Source organism: Eptatretus burgeri, chromosome 2 (genome assembly GCF_056783735.1).
Source record: "Eptatretus burgeri isolate ZD-2024b chromosome 2, Ebu_testis_v1, whole genome shotgun sequence".
NCBI classification, from domain to species: Eukaryota; Metazoa; Chordata; class Myxini; order Myxiniformes; family Myxinidae; genus Eptatretus; species Eptatretus burgeri.
In genome coordinates this window covers 154,191,997-154,208,307 of record NC_140962.1, presented here as the reverse complement: position 1 = coordinate 154,208,307, position 16,311 = coordinate 154,191,997, and the positions used below count along the sequence as shown (strand labels likewise).

At 47.0% G+C, this 16,311-nt stretch overlaps 2 protein-coding genes across 8 annotated transcripts in view; both read left to right on the top strand.

Annotated features, from left to right (window-relative positions):
- LOC147033619 (uncharacterized) overlaps nt 1–4,359 on the top strand; it is a 31,268-nt gene extending 26,909 nt beyond the window's left edge. For all 7 annotated transcript variants that reach the window (XM_085857464.1, XM_085857455.1, XM_085857429.1 and 4 more), the window contains one exon: nt 916–4,359. In XM_085857464.1, the coding sequence (XP_085713590.1) occupies nt 916–2,075 (1,160 nt within the window). In that variant the 3' untranslated portion in view covers nt 2,076–4,359. The remainder of the gene's footprint in view (nt 1–915) is intronic.
- A 9,072-nt stretch (nt 4,360–13,431) lies between these two features.
- Nucleotides 13,432–16,311, top strand: part of LOC147033618 (uncharacterized) — a 51,413-nt gene continuing 48,533 nt past the window's right edge. The window contains exons 1-2 of the mRNA XM_085851774.1: nt 13,432–13,740; nt 15,298–15,398. The gene's annotated coding sequence lies outside the window, so the exon portion shown is untranslated. The remainder of the gene's footprint in view (nt 13,741–15,297; nt 15,399–16,311) is intronic.

The following is a 16,311-nucleotide window of genomic DNA, read 5'->3' as shown; positions in this document are numbered from 1 at the left end:
TATGGAAAGGGTGAACTAAACAAATAGTAATGAGATAACTGTCTCAGGTCGCTATATGGTCGGTGCAATTGCCTCGGAGGAGTGCCGGTTTTGCAGAGCCGCAACAATATTTTAGCTCCGGTGAATTGTACTGAAGTTGGAGTAAAAAGTCTGTTGATCGGTTGGCCTGAACGAAGGAGGTGAAGCCGGACAAGGGACTTCCGGGGTCTGGCAATGCGGTAGTTGGGCACAGCAGCGTTAAATGGAACATGTCTATGTATCCAACCCGTACAGCTGACACACTGTCAGCCTGGTCAACACGAGACCAAGGATGAGGATTGATTGGCGTTCTGGATTGTGCAACACTTTTGTGTGATCTTGGTGAACTGATGCGATGGAATCCAACAGGACTGTAACAGACTGGACAATGTTTATGAGTGTCGATGATCAAATGGTGTGTGACATACTGATAAATTTTGCGGAAGTACTCAATGAGTAAATGACAATTGTGCATTAATGCATGTGGCATTCCACTGAATATACCGTTCGTATTGTTGAAGTTCCAGACTTCAAGTTTTCTATTGATAAATAACAGTATAGAAGGGGTGTGTGTGTGTGTGTGTGTGTGTGTGTGTGTGTGTGTGTGTGTGTGTGTGTGTGTGTGTGTGTGTGTGTGTGTGTGGGTGTGTGTGTGTGTGTGTGGGGGGGGGGGGGGGGTCTGACACTGCCGCAGCAACTTTCCACACGATGTAGAAAATTATATTTTTATTCCACATTAAAAAATTTTAAAATAAATAAATTAAACTCAGATATGATTTAATGACTGTATTTAATGACTAATTTAGCAATGACCATCATTTCAAAAACATGACATGATAGCCAAATATGTAGATATTTGCTGTTCCTCATAATGACAACAGCCTTTTAAACCATCAGGCAATATTGGAAGACCAAAAAAATATCAAGATGAAAGTGAAAGACTTGCAGCACGAGCAAAACGAGCTCGCGAAAGACGTGCATCTGAAAGTCTAGAAAGTAGGACGAAAACACTCAAACGTATGGCTAAAAATGCCCGTGAGTATCGAAAAACCCAGTCCTCCCAGGATCGAATGAACAGGCTTGAGCAGATGTCTCGACATGCGAGAAAAGTGCGGACATTAGAATCACCTGAAAAGAGAGAAAGTAGGCTTCAGCAAATGGCTCAACATGCCAGAGAGTCGAGAGCATCCGAGTCTTCTGAACACCGAGAACAGCGACTCTATAAAATGTCTCAATATGCGAGGGAGTCGAGAGCATCTGAATCTGCCGAGCAGAGAGAAAGACGACTTCACCAAAGGTCTCAACATGCCAGGGAACAACGCTTAGCTGAATCGCCATCAAGAAGAAGCAATCGCTTACTCCAAATGGCCAAGCATGCTCAAATTCGGAGAACAAATGAGACGACATCATATAGAAATCATAGAATGGCATTACAACGGAAGAAAAGAAACAACATTGTGCCAGGCATCGCAAGAGACAGCGATGTCCAAGATTTCAGAGAAGTTGTAATGAGGAACGCAGTTGGAGTCGGTGATTTTGGATCATTTTATAACTACTGTCAACACTGTAAAGCTTACAAATGCTCAGCCGAATCAGAAAGTGTTTGTTGTACGAAGGGAACAGTTTGTCTTGATCCAAATCCAACTCCACGTGATCAATTGAAGAAGTTTATCAAACATCAGATAAATGTTGTTTGGGGTGATCCGTGGAATAGTCTGTTTCTTCAGCAGTGCCTTAACGGTGGATTTTCATCCACGTGGAACTCATTATTCAACCTTAATGAAGCGATGGAGTTGAAAGACGTGTTGGAACGAGCGACGAATGAACTTTTTTTCAATGGATGTCGCTTCTCAGCAATGGCGAAGGATGTAAAAACGAAGCAAATAAAAGAGAGGCACTCGGGAGCGAAAGAAGAACGAAAGGATGTCATATTGATACTTGACAGTATGTTCCCGAATGGAAATCATGAGGACTGGATATACATTGCTGTCACTCTTTATCGTGAAGAAAGGAATGATTATTATGAATCTGACTTTCCATTAACAAATCAAACTTGAGAAGATCAGCACTCAAGTGTTTGTAGGGCCCGTCGTAGACATCGGCGAGTGAAGGACAAAAATTGCAACCACCTGGTTCTACAGAAATGGCTTGAGATGTGCTTTCATCAACAGAATCAAGAATTCAACTTTTTATACTAAAGAGAAACAAGTTCATGTATCATTGAAATGTTGCTCTATATTTGAGAAATAACCTGCTTGGCTTGTTTCATCAATACGCTGGTATGTTCAAGGGAAGTGGGGTGAGGGAAAGCGAGGAGCCACAGTAACCTTCAACCTTCTTTGAAGGGGCTGCTACTAATGTGTTGGAGAACCTCTGTAGGTCAAACGGATACTTCCAGGATTGCATCGCTAATTATGCAGCCATCTCATTGCCACTTACTAATTTGAAGATGAAGCCTCGACCTAGAAAAGCAGTGTATCTGTATGAGGTCGACATAACCCTCAAGCAACTCAAAAAAAAATACAGCTTGAGACCACCGGACCCTAGTATACCATTTATGCTCATGAAAGAGACTTGTGACACTGCCACTAGAGCTGTTCTTTTACAGCGACATGATGACAAACTCTTACCTGCAAGTTTGACAAGGAAGGAGGTGATGAAACGAGAGAAAATCTACTCTACCATGGAGAAAGAAGGTCTTGCTTTTGTGTGGGGCATTAGATTTATGATGCATCTCAATGAGATGAATATTTTTTTTTTTGACTGATCACCATTCATTGCTGTACATGGTTAAGAGAAAGTTTCTCAATGATAGAATTGTGCGATTTATTTATTTATTTATTTTTTGTGAACAATGTTGAGGCTCGTGTAAGAGCTAACTTACAGAACATATAACAAGGGGAGCAGGAGATGAGCGATGGGAGAGGGAAGCACAAAACAGTGAGGAACAGAGACATTAGGCGATCTGTGGAAGGGAGAGGGATGGGGCGGAAAACATGGGGTATACAAGATGGGCATTACAGGACTTTCAGGAAGGAAAGCAGGGAATTTGAAGGAGTTGGGTTTGGGGTGGATTAACGGGGGTAGAAAACATCGAGGTTTTATATGAGGGAAGATAAGAGGTGGTGGTGAACTGCTGTTTTGAAGACCTGGAGGGAAGAGTGGGATTGAAGAGAGTGTGGGAGTTTGTTCCAGAGATGGGGAAAAAAGAAGAATGAAAGAGTGGAGGTGAACAGTGATTCTTGATTTTGGCAGTTTCACTGGAATGGGGTTTTTGGCGGACCTTGAACGCCCTGCGGAGATGTAGTGGGAGCAGAGCGGTTGGGGGTGGGCTCGGCCTGAGAAGAGACGGTGGAAGACAGAAAGACCACCGACCTGCCTGCGGTAAGAGAGTGAGAGAGCCAAAGACTCAGCTTCATCGTGGGAGACACCAATGATCCTAAAAGCCTTGGTTTTCACAGCGTGAAGCTGAGCTAGGTGTGAGGCAGGAGCACCACCCCAGAGGGGAGAGCAGTACTCCATCAAGCTGCGAATGAAAGCTTCGTAGGTGGTTTGAAGCTCAGGTGTGCCAAGGAAGGGCTTTGCACCTCGTAGGATGTCCAGTCGGTGACTGGCTTTGGAGGTCAGATGGACCAAGTTTGTGCAAAACTCTGTTTACAATAGGATTCAAAGGGACAACGAATGTTGGGGCAGATTACTTGATCAGGACATCTTCACCATTATCTCCAAACATATTCTTACGAGCTGATGGGTAGATTCCTATTATTTTTTTCATCATGTTTCTTGACGGTTTTGTAAAGTAATTTTTGTCAACTATGAACATTGAGATTTTTCTTGAGGAGGGTATTGCATCACAGATTATTTGTGAACGATTTGGTTAAGCCATGTATTGATGTTTTGCACACATTAATGCTAGTATACCTGCATTTCAGGGTGGAACAAATTGCTTATTCTTTTGGATATTATAACGTTTATTGAGCTAGACATGAGTTGTAAATATAAAGTTAAATGTGATGAGTGGTAATGCTTGAAGTTAGATTTTCAACCCCCTGGAGAGATCGTCAGTGTTCAGTGAAAATGATCGCAAACTCTGCGTTTGGAACCACCTTGTGTTAACGAGTGGTATCTACTCGGGTCGGCTTTCTTGAAAATTTGTGAGGTTGGAGTATGATGATGCTGAACTCGTCTTTCTGGTAGAGAACATATGAATATGGTGAAAGAGGATAAGAAGAGTGAAACAGCAAGGGTAAGCCAATCACTTTTTTTAATTGTTCAGTGTTGCACCGGTGTATCAATTGTCACTTTTAATTGTCTTTGGTAATAAAATCAAGTTTTAACTGGCTCCTGGCTGGAAAGTAATCAGTTATAGAACATTGGTTCTAACAGTGATAAAAAAAGATGCAACACCTGGAGGAGAAACCGAATAATTCAACAATATGGGACTTTCAAAATGGTGTATGAATGATTACGAAGTCCTTCACACATGTGCTGTGTGTGCATTTTCAGTGACTCGCTTCCGCGAGCGTGGACTCCTTTTAACCTGTCGTTGCAAGCATGAAATCTGAAATTCAAATAATCTTTCAAACATAATTTTCAGCATTTAGACGAAAGAGTGGAAATTTTAAAATGGTGAACCATAATCATTCTGTTTGTGGATCCAAATTGGACTCACGAAAATTTATTGACATGCAAGAAATATCCGTTGATGAGAGGTGTAGAGTCCCTTCAATTTCCTGTGAATACAAGTGAACAGTGGAAGTCTCTCTCCCTCTCCCTCTCCCTCTCCCTCTCCCTCTCCCTCTCCCTCTCCCTCTCCCTCTCCCTCTCCCTCTCCTCTCCTCTCCTCTCCTTTCCTCTCCTCTCCTCTCCTCTCCTCTCCTCTCCTCTCCTCTTCTCTTCTCTTCTCTTCTCTTCTCTTCTCTTCTCTTCTCTTCTCTTCTCTTCTCTTCTCTTCTCTTCTCTTCTCTTCATATACACACACACACACACTTTTTAGTATAGATTAGCAAATACACCTGGTGCTTCGCTGACAGGAATATTAATGGCCGGGGGGGGAGAGAAAGAGGTTGGGGGGGAAGGGGAGGGTAGTGGAGAGGGAAAGGGGGTGTTCTGGACATGGACTTAAGGGAAAGCCGGGTTGGGATTTTTTTTTTTTTTAAATGCGAAAAAAAAGCTTTCATTTGTCCAATTCACACATTCTTTGACACCCCTTCCTCTCCTCGACCTCCAGAGAGTTGTATGGTCGGGGAGGGAAGGAAAGCAGTGCGAGTGGAGGGGAAGGCATTGCAAGGCGGTGGGAGGCAGCATGACAGTGTCGAGGCAGCGTGAGGAAAGGGAAGGCTGCACGAGGGGAGGGGGGAGGCAGCGTGAGGGAAAGGGGAGACAGCGAGAGGGAAAGGGGAGGCAGCGCGAGGTTAATGAGAGGGAGCATGAGGGAAAGGGGAGTTAGTGCAAGGGAAAGGAGAGGCAGCGCGAGGGAAAGGGGAGGTCGTGCGAGGAAAAGGGGAGGAAGCGCCAGGGAAAGGGGAGGAAGCGCCAGGGAAAGGGGAGGAAGCGCGAGGGAAAGGGGAGGAAGCGCGAGGGAAAGGGGAGGAAGCGTGAGGGAAAGGGGGGGAAGCGCCAGGGGGGGAAGGACGAGGGAAGGGGAAGAAGGCAGCGTGAGGGGAGGGGAAGAAGGCAGCGGGAGGGGAGGGGAAGAAGGCAGCGCGAGGGGAGGGGAAGAAGGCAGCGCGAGGGGAGGGGAAGAAGGCAGCACGAGGGGAGGGGAAGAAGGCAGCGTGAGGGGAGGGGAAGAAGGCAGCGCGAGGGGAGGGGAAGAAGGCAGCGCGAGGGGAGGGGAAGAAGGCAGCGCGAGGGAGGGGAAGAAGGCAGCGCGAGGGGAGGGGAAGAAGGCAGCGCGAGGGGAGGAGAAGAAGGCAGCGCGAGGGGAGGGGAAGAAGGCAGCGCGAGGGGAGGGAAGAAGGCAGCACAAGGGGAGGGGAAGAAGGCAGCGCGAGGGGAGGGGAAGAAGGCAGCGCGAGGGGAGGGGAAGAAGGCAGCGCGAGGGGAGGGGAAGTACGCAGCGCGAGGGGAGGGGAAGTAGGCAGCGCGAGGGGAGGGGAAGAAGGCAGCGCGAGGGGAGGGGAAGAAGGCAGCGCGAGGGGAGGGGAAGAAGGCAGCGCGAGGGGAGGGGAAGAAGGCAGCGCGAGGGGAGGGGAAGAAGGCAGCGCGAGGGAGGGGAAGAAGGCAGCGCGAGGGGAGGGGAAGAAGGCAGCGTGAGGGGAGGGGAAGAAGGCAGCGCGAGGGGAGGGGAAGAAGGCAGCGCGAGGGGAGGGGAAGAAGGCAGCGAGAGGGGAGGGGAAGAAGGCAGCGCGAGGGGAGGGGAAGTAGGCAGCGTGAGGGGAGGGGAAGTAGGCAGCGTGAGGGGAGGGGAAGAAGGCAGCGTGAGGGCAAGGGAATGAAGCATGAGGGGAGGGTCGGCAGCGTACCAGGGCATTACTGGGACGATAAAATGCACCCAAACAGCAATGTTTTAGTTTTTTACCGCTCTGTTCCATGTAAAACCGGATGGGAGCATTTTAAAATATACCCATGCTCTCTACCTGGCAAAGGCCTACCTGCACGTATGCCCCAACCTATATGCATTCCTCCAACCTGCTCGCATGCAGAGACGCACAAACCCCACCACGTTCGACCTCCGTGTGTGCTGTCTTCGTACTTCTTTGTTTTTAGCCACTGCAAATGCAACCCATGTTTTTAGCCCATCGCTTCGCTGACCCGGGGGTGGGGGGTAAGGAAGAGGGGAGGGTTAGCGAGGAGGGTGGGGAAGGGAGGGGTAGGGTAATTGAGGTGGGGTGGGGGAGTGAGGAATATGGGAGGGGGGAGTGAGGAAGGAGGGGGGAGAGGAATGTGAGGGAGTAGGGGAGTGAGGAAGAAGGGGGAGTGAGGAAGGAGAGGGGAGTGAGGAAGGAGGGGAGAGAGGAAGGAGGTGTGAGGAAGGAGAGGGGAGTGAGGAAGGAGGGGGAGAGAGGAATGAGGGGAGTGAGGAATGAGGGGAGTGGGGAATGAGGAGGCAGAGAGGAAGGAGGGGAGTAAGGAACGAGGAGGAGCAAGGAGAAGGGGAGTGAGTAATGAGGAGGGGAGCAAGGGGGCGGAAAGTGAGGAAGCAGGGATGCGGAAAGGGAAGGCAATGGGAGGGAAAGGGAAGCGAATGTGAGGGGAGGGAAAGGGAAGGCAATGTGAGGGGAGGGAAAGGGAAGGCAGTGTGAGGGGAGGTAAAGGAAAGGCAATGTGAGAGGAGGGCAAGGGAAGGCAGCATGAGGGGAGCGCAAGGTAAGGCAGTGTGATGGGGAGGGTCTGTCCGGACATAACCACCGTCCAAACATGTCCAGAGAGAAACCACCGTCTGGACGACAGTTATACGAAGGCGGGGGGGGGGGGGAGAAAAAGGGGAGGAGAGAGAGGGTTGAAGGAGCGAGGAGGTAGGGAGACAGACGAGTGGTGCGGGAGTAAGGAGAAGTAGGGGAAGGGAAGGCAGCATGAAGGGGAGGGAAAGTAGTGTGAGGGGAGGGAAAGTAGTGTGAGGGGAGGGCAAGGGAAGGCATTGTAAAGGGAGGGTCTGTCCAGAGATAACCACCATCTGGATATGTGCAGAGATAATCACCATCTGGATATGTGCAGAGATAACCACGTCCGGATATATGTGGAGATAACCACCATCTCGGCATAACCACCATATAGATACATTCGGAGACAGAAAGAGAGGGAGAGGTGTGGGAGAATGCTGCACTGTATGAGGGGGTGGAGCGAGGATGGGACAAAGAGAGAGATAGGGGTGAGGGTAGGGGAGTTATCAGAGAATATGTTGTGCTTTATGAACAACACACACACACACACACACACACACACACACACACACACACACACACACACACACACACACACACACACACACACACACACACACACACACACACACACACACACACACACACATATACACATACACATACACACACACACACAATCAGCTTCCGGTTGCTGTTCTTGAGCGACAGTGGCAGTTCCTCATCAGGGTCTCTGCTGACTTTCTGAAAGATAAGTTTTCTAGTTGTTTTTTCATGTTTCTACAGTTATTTTGTTATCTTTGGGTTTTGTTATCTCCCCCTTCTCAAAACTGCCTCCCTCTCCCCCCACCCCCTCAATTTTTGTTCCCCCCCCACCCACTCATCTTCACAATACCACTACCCAGTCTCATCCTTCCCTTCTCCCCACCTCTCCCTTCTCCCTTCACCTCCATGGCCGTGCCTGCTCTCATTGTCTCCCCTGTCCCTCAAAGCTTCCCTCTCAAATCAGCCACCTCCTCCCTCTTCAAAGCAAACTTCTCTCTCTCCCCCCTCCACGGTTCCCCCTCACCCTCCTCAAAAGATCCCCACTGACCCTTCTCCCTTAATTCTCCCCCTGATCCTTCTCCCTCAATTCTCCCACCTCACCCCTCATCCCCCTTCTCAAAGCTACCCCGCCCCCTCGTATCCACAAAGCTGCCTCCTCTCTCTCTCTCTTCCAACTCATTCCCCCACCTCCTCCAATCTCACACTTCCCTTTGCCCCATCTCTTATTACTCCCCACTGCGACTCATCCCTTCACCACCTAGCCCTATGTCATCCGACCCTCTCCACTAGATTTCTGCAATCTCTTCCACACTGTCAACAACTCTCCCAATCTCCACCTCTCCTCCCTCGTTCTATCCTCCCCCTCCCCTGCAACCAAAGCCTCCTCCCCTCCCTCTTCCTTAACAGTGTGGACCTCAAACATCCGAGGCCTTCACACTCACCTGACTAATCTCTCCATACAGGTTGCCACTGACAAACCGGACATAATCTGCTGAACAGAAACTTTCCTCCTTCAAGACATCACTGACTCCCTATACTAGTATCTCTCCCTGGTTACTCCCTTCTCTGGTATGATAGACCTGAGCCTCGTGCTGGTGGCAGAGTTTCTCTCTTTATCAAAAACTCTGTCCCTCACTCTCAATGCACTGCCCTCACTCCACCACAACCCAGGAATACCTCTGGCTCCGGCTTCTCCTCCGCTCCCAACTCTTGTTTATATGTGTGTTGTACCGTCCACCAAACATTGATGACTCCATTTACACCTCACTTGCCAAAAACATGGACCAACTTCTATCCACTCATCCAAACCTTCTCTTCCTCATGTGCAGTGACTTCAATTGCCATTATTCCAGTTCGCTGTGTGTGGGTACCCCTCTCACCTGCCATGGCACTTCAGCAAAGGATTTCTGCGACTCATTGGGACTGACTCAACCTGTCAACTTCCCGTCCCGGTTTTCAGCCAACGGTACTCCATCTTTTCTGGATTTGATTTTGACCAGTTATCCAGAAAATGTCTGCTGTTCTTCCCCTGCTCCAATCGGTTCATCTGACCTTATGCTTGTTAAAGTGGTCATCTCTCTGGCTGTTATCAGAGAACCACGTCAGCGCCGACGAGTCTGGCATTTTACTCAGGCTGACTGGCAGGGACTTCAAGGAGCCACCAAACTTCTAGACTGGTCTCCCATTTCTACTCTCTCCGAGATCAACTCGTCCTGGGAATTTTTTCAAAGAAATTTTCTCTCTTTCTCTCTTTCTCTCTTTCTCTCTTTCTCTCTTTCTCTCTTTCTCTCTTTCTCTCTTTCTCTCTTTCTCTCTTTCTCTCTTTCTCTCTTTCTCTCTTTCTCTCTTTCTCTCTTTCTCTCTTTCTCTCTTTCTCTCTCTCATGCACAGATTTATCCCATGTAGTCATCAGTTGTCCTACCCTTCCTCCCGCCCATGGTACACTGAAGCTTGTGGCGAGGCAGTTGTCCTGAAACAACTTGCCTTCGCTTCATGGTGATTCGCCTTCAATCTCAATTCCTTCCACAAAGCTCGTAACGTGTGTACCCTCAGAAGAGCCAGAAAACAGCATCTTTCTCATCTCAAGTCTAAACTCGCAAACCTTTCTACCTCCTCCAAATCCTGGTGTCTAGTGAAGTCCATTTCTGGTGTATGTTCCTCCTCCATCCACTCACTTACCTCAAATGGCTGCACAGCTGATACTTCATGTGAAAAGGCTGAATGCCTAAACTCTGTGTCTGCTTTTAAATCTCGTGTCCCAAACCCATCGCTTTCTGCACTCACCTTACTGTTCTGTCATACCCAGCTGTTCCTGGGCTCTGCCTCCTTTGGCCTGACAAGGTGGAGAGCTTGCTATCAAACCTCGACTCAAATTCTGCAACCGGTCCAGACGGCATAAGATCCAGACAACGCTTTCATCTGCAGCCTGATGGAGTACTGCTTTCCCCTTTGGGCTGGTACTCCCACCACCCACCTTTCTCAACTTCATGCTGTGGAAACCAAGGCATTTTGGATCATTTGTATCTCCTGCAATGAAGCTGAGTCTTTGGGTCTCTCACTCATTCACTGCATGAGGTCGGTGGTCTATCTGTTTCCTGCCTTGCCCCTCCCCCTGCTCTGTCTGTGATCCCCCCCCCCACCATATTTCTGCAGGCCGCTCAAGTTCCGCCAGCATCACTCTTCTGGTGAAACTTCCAAAATCAAGAATCACACACCTTCACTCTTTTATTCCTATTTTCCCACCTCTGGAAGAAAATCCCACACTCTCTTCCTTCCAGATCTTCAAAACAGCTGTTCACCACCATCTCTTATCTTCCCTGATCCAAAATCATGATCTTTTCTCCCCCTGTTAATCCACTCCAAACCCACCTCCTTCAAATTCCATGCTCTTCTTCCTGAACGTCCCTGTAATGTCCATCTTGTATACCCTGTGTTCCCCACCCCATCCCTCTCCCTTCCACAAATTTCCTAATGTCTCTGTTCCCCACTGTTTTGTGCTTCCCTCTCCTGCCCTTCTTGTCTCCTGCTCCCTTTTGTTATACATTCTGTGTGCTAGTTCTTATATGAGCCTCAATATTGTCCAAACAAACAAAAAGAAATCGTCATTTGCCAGTGAAAAAAATTGGCTTTAATTGAGAAAATGCATCAATACAGCCAACGGCTTGGGAATCGGGTGTTCTCAAATGTATTTTGTTTTGAAACCCACAAAGAGAAAGCATTTAACCTTTGAAAGCACACCGAGTCATAAAGTAATAAATTGCTTTAGAAACAGTCACGAGGACAAAGAAAAATGTGATCGCTCGTCCGCTGTTGAGGTTAAAAGTTAAAACCTCCGAGATACGGATGAAACTTTTCCACCACGGTACCCGTAACCAAGCATGCAGGCATACACATACACACCCGCGGAGAGTCCCTAAATTACAGATCCAAATATTCCCATATACACTACATGGCCAAAAGTATGCGGACACCCCTTCTAATTAATGGATTCGGCTATTTTAGCCACACTCATTGCTGCAGGTGTATAAAATCAAGCGCACAACCATGCAATCTCCATAGACAAACATTGGCAGGAGAATGGGCCATACTGAAGAGCTCAATGACTTTCAACGTGGCACCGTTAGAGGATGCCTCCTTTCCAACAAGTCAGTTCATCAAATTTCTGCCTTGCTAAAGAGCTGCCCCGGTCAACTGTAAGTGCTCTTATTATGAAGTGGAAATGTCTAGGAGCAACAGCTCAGCCACGAAGTGGTAGGCCACACAAGCTCACAGAACGGGTCCGCTGATTGCTGAAGCACGTAGCGTGGAAAAATGGTCTGTCGTCGGTTGCAACACTTTAAGTACCAAACTGACTCTGGAAGCAACGTCAGCACAAGCATTGTTTGTCGAGAGCTTCACAAAATGGGTTTCCATGGCCGAGCAGTCACACACAATCCTCAGATCACCATGTACAATGCCCTGCGTCGGCTGGAGTGGTGTAAAGCTCACCGCCATTGGACTCTGGAGCAGTGGAAACGCGTTCTCTGGAGTCATGAATCACGCTTCACCATCTGGCAGTCCGACGCACTAATCTGGGTTTGGCGGATGTCAGGAGAACGTTTCCTGCCCGAATGCATCGTGCCAACTGTAAAGTTTGGTCGAGGAGGAACAATGGTCTGGGGCTGTTTATCATGGTTCGGGCTAAACCCCCTAGTTCCATTGAAGGGAAATCTTAACGCCACAGCATACAATGACATTCTAGACTATTCTGTCCTTACAACTTTGTGGCAACAGTTTGGGGGAAAGCCATTTCCTATTTCAGCATGACAATGCCCCCATGCACAAAGTGAGGTTCATACGGAAATGTTTTGTTGACATCGGTGTGGAAGAACTTGACTGGCCTGCACAGAGCCCTGACCTCAACCCCATTGAACACCTTTGGGATGAATTGGAACACTAACCCTAACTGTGAGGCAGACCTCATCGCCCAATATCAGTGCCCGACCTCACTAATGCTTTCATGGCTGAATGGAAGGAAATTCCTGCAGCAATGTTTCAACATCTCGTGGAAAGTCTTCCCAGAAGAGTGGAGGCTGTTATAGCAGCAAAGGGGAGACCAACTCCATATTAATGCCCATGATTTTGCAATGAGGTGTTGGACGAGCAGGTGTCCACATACTTTTGGCCATGTACGTACCTCTACCTTGTAGCAACTGCCGACTGTACATCCCGATTGGGACACGAACTGTCCTGCCATTCACTCGGCGAGCGGCTTAAGCACTCAAGCAAGCACTGCAATTCAATGGTTGGCAAGAGCTAGCAATGTCCGAAGGTCCTATGTCCGAATTAGACAAATGAGCACTTTGTTTTTTTTTTTTTAGCAGTCAGTGCTGCTAAGTTCAATTCTGGAGCTTAAATTTTGTAATTCGGCTTAGTTTAAGAGATTCTCAAGGTTATGGCATGCGCGCATGTGCAGAAATGAAATAAAGCCACAAACGCTGGCGTCTCTGGGCGTTTATAAGCATTGTGAGGTGTCCAGCGATCCGTAGGTATGATGATAAGGCATTTAATAATATGAGTGAGGAAAGTGAAATAAAAAAACACTTTGTTGTTAACAAATCGTTGCGGCCTGTTCCAAGTCAAAGCATGGTTGAGCAGAAGCCAAAAGACATGGTGGCGGCTTCAGACTCGAGCGAGGTAACCCAGGATACGCCTGAAGACCCCATATTGAGTGAGGTGGCCAAGAGTCGCCTGATGAAGGATATAATTAATTAAGGCCGTTAATTATCATCAAAAGGGGTGTTTTGATGAACCCAAACTCCCAGTTTTCACTCATGGAGTTTTCTTAGTGTGCATACAAAGTTTCAGGTTGCTCGGTTTCATGGTTTTGGAGTTATGGAGGACACACACACACACACACACACACACACACACACACACACACTTATTTGTGCAGACGATCGATTGAAGTCTATGTGGAAATGAGACTGCCAGTGAACTCTCATTCGATCTCTTCCTGCTGAGGTGTTTGTCATGTGTCAATAGGTTCAACAATTAATCAATTAATACTTACAAAAAAAACTTGAAAAAAAAAAAGGGGGAAAAAAAATAACAAATTAAATGTTGATATCGTCTCGGGATTGGGATTCGGAAATGCACGAAATTCACAACCCCACTTACTACCACGTGCGACACGATGGACAGACTTTGCATACGTAATAAACAGACACCCGATCGAGGTCCCTGAGGAAACGGAGACTGAGGTAAAAGGTATCCCGGCATGCATTGCGAGGAGGGCGTGGCTTGCTCTGACTGGATGTTCTGAGGGAAGTTTGGAGTCCGAGAGCCCAGAGATCGTCGTGCTCGGTTCGTTGTGAGTTGTTTTTTTTTTTTTTTCATGATTTGCGAGTCCGTTCGGTGCTCATCTGATGAGTAGACCCTGATTGTTGTTCGGTACTCGGTCGAGGGGACTTGTGAGCGCCGCACGTGTAATTATTTTTACAGGAGCGAGGGAATTAACGGGATTGGAGGGGAGGAAACACTGAAACAATCAATAACAAGAGGTGGGGGGGGGGGAGGGACTGCTTGGTTCAAGCCCTGCAGGGAAGAGTGGGACAGAACGGTCTCTGGACGGTTGTTCCACAGACAGGAAAAGCGAGGAATAAAAGAGATGATAATTTCTCATCGTTTTGTGTAAATTCATATCAGTGGGACAGATTCCGATCAATAATCAATTAAAATATCGATATGTAATAATATGATACTGTACTACCCGTCACTAATAACGGAGAAAAAGGACGATCAATGTTTATGTGAGTGATGGTGATTCCCGATTCTGTAATGCAGATTCGTCACGATCATTAACTCACCATAAAATAGTCTTAGAGCTTATTCCTGCTCTGCGCTCTGTGTTGCTTCTTCTTCTTCTTTCTTCTTTCTTTCTTCTTTCTTCTTCTTTCTTCTTTTTTTTTTTCTTTCTTTTTTCTTTTTCTTCTTCCTCTTCTTTTTCTTCTTCCTCTTCTTTTTCTTCTTCCTCTTCTTTTTCTTCTTCCTCTTCTTTTTCTTCTTCCTCTTCTTTTTCTTCTTTTTCTTCTTCCTCTTCTTTTTCTTCTTCTTCTTCCACCCCTTTGGCCTTCCTTTCTCAGATATATATATATATATATATATATATATATATATATATATATATATATATATATATATATATATATATATATATATATATATATATATATATATATATATATAATTCCAGTGGTGTGTGACCGCTGTTTCTTGACAACCACTAGTCCGATCAAATTGAAACTTGCCAGGTATATTGCTGCAGACCTGAGGATGTGCATTTTCAAGGTTTGATATTAATCAGACAAGTGGTTCACAAGTTATGGCCATTTATTTACCAACCAATGACATGACACGTTGCTGCAGCCATTTATTTACCAACCAATGGCATCACACATGGCTGCGTAGGCCTGAGCGCGGCCGGCTGACGATGACGTCACGGGCCGTGCCAGTTACATGGCAGCGAATGTCGTGGCAAGCAAAGACAGGGAGGTAAACTTGATTTTAATTTGGATTTTAATTAAGTCTGTGGAAGTATGGTTGTCGCGAGAACGCGAGAGGGAAGGAACGGCCTGTGTGGTTGTCGTTTCTGGCTCACGGTTTAAAAAAAAAAATTTTGCACGTACGGCCACGCACGTGATGGCGAAGGAACGGCCTGTGTAGTTGTTGTTTCTGGCATGCGGTTTGAAAATTTTTATTTTTTGTTTGCACGTACGGCCACGCACCTCCGGGCACGCACTATTATATATCCACATATATAGAGATCAACTTGATGTTTTCAGTGCTGCTTGCAGCAGAACGCGATAAGTGGTTCTTTCCTCGGTGTACCATTGAGCTCATGTTTTCACCCATGTTTGTCTGTGAGCAGGATATCTCAAAGACAGATTCGGATGAAACTTGGTGGACAGGTTGGGAGTGTTACGAGGACGAATCGATTCCATTTTGGTGAAGATCCAAAGCCAGATCTGGGTACGAGAATTATTTAATTTCTTCGCTGATTCTTCACCATTGAGAGATGGGGCCAAAAACGATATAGCACGATATCTCAAAAAGTTGTGGACGGATTCGGACTGAAACTTGGTGGACAGGTTGGGTGTGTGGCAAAGACGAATTGATTCGATTTTGGTGAAGATCTGGATATGAGAATTATTTACTTTTATAGTGATTCTTCACTATTGAGAGATTAGATATAGTGCTGTATCGCATGATATTTCAAAAATGTATTGGACCCGATATGTTTTCATGGATCAGGCATTGTGTGGCGGAGGTGTGTGCTCGACCGAGTGCCCTTCCAGTTTTGTCCTGGGATTGGGTGAGTTGGAGGGCAATGCAGATAAAGAAGGGTAGTGATAAAATGGTTGGGAAATTCGTCAGTCGTGGAACAAGGGAAATGGAAGAATTCAACAAGATGATAAACAGTGTGATAATTGGTTAATGTGGGGGATAGTGGAGAGAGAGGGCAGTATTTGCTGCTGAAAGTGTCACAATGGCTAACTTAAGGGTCATTATAAATGGGGTGAAGGAAGTCGTGGCTACTTTGGGGGTAATGGGGTGAAAAAAACCTGCAGATAATAGTTGGTAGTGATTGTAGAGGAGATGGCTACAGTGGGATGAGTGTGGGTGCTGGCGATGGTGGAGAGAGTGCAGCTACTTGGACTGGTGTTGGACAAGTGCAGGTGGTGGTGAGGGCGAGGTAACTCGTGGCAGCAGAAATAATCTCCCTGGTACTTTACTGGAACTAGTTTTCATTTTATACCTTTACTTGAAAGACAGCATCCCCAGTTTAGACAGAGGGTGTCTGTATCAGCATCAGTCCATGAATATTTATCTTTACTCCAAACATCCTACGTATTGTACCACAAACTTGCCACTCTCACTGACA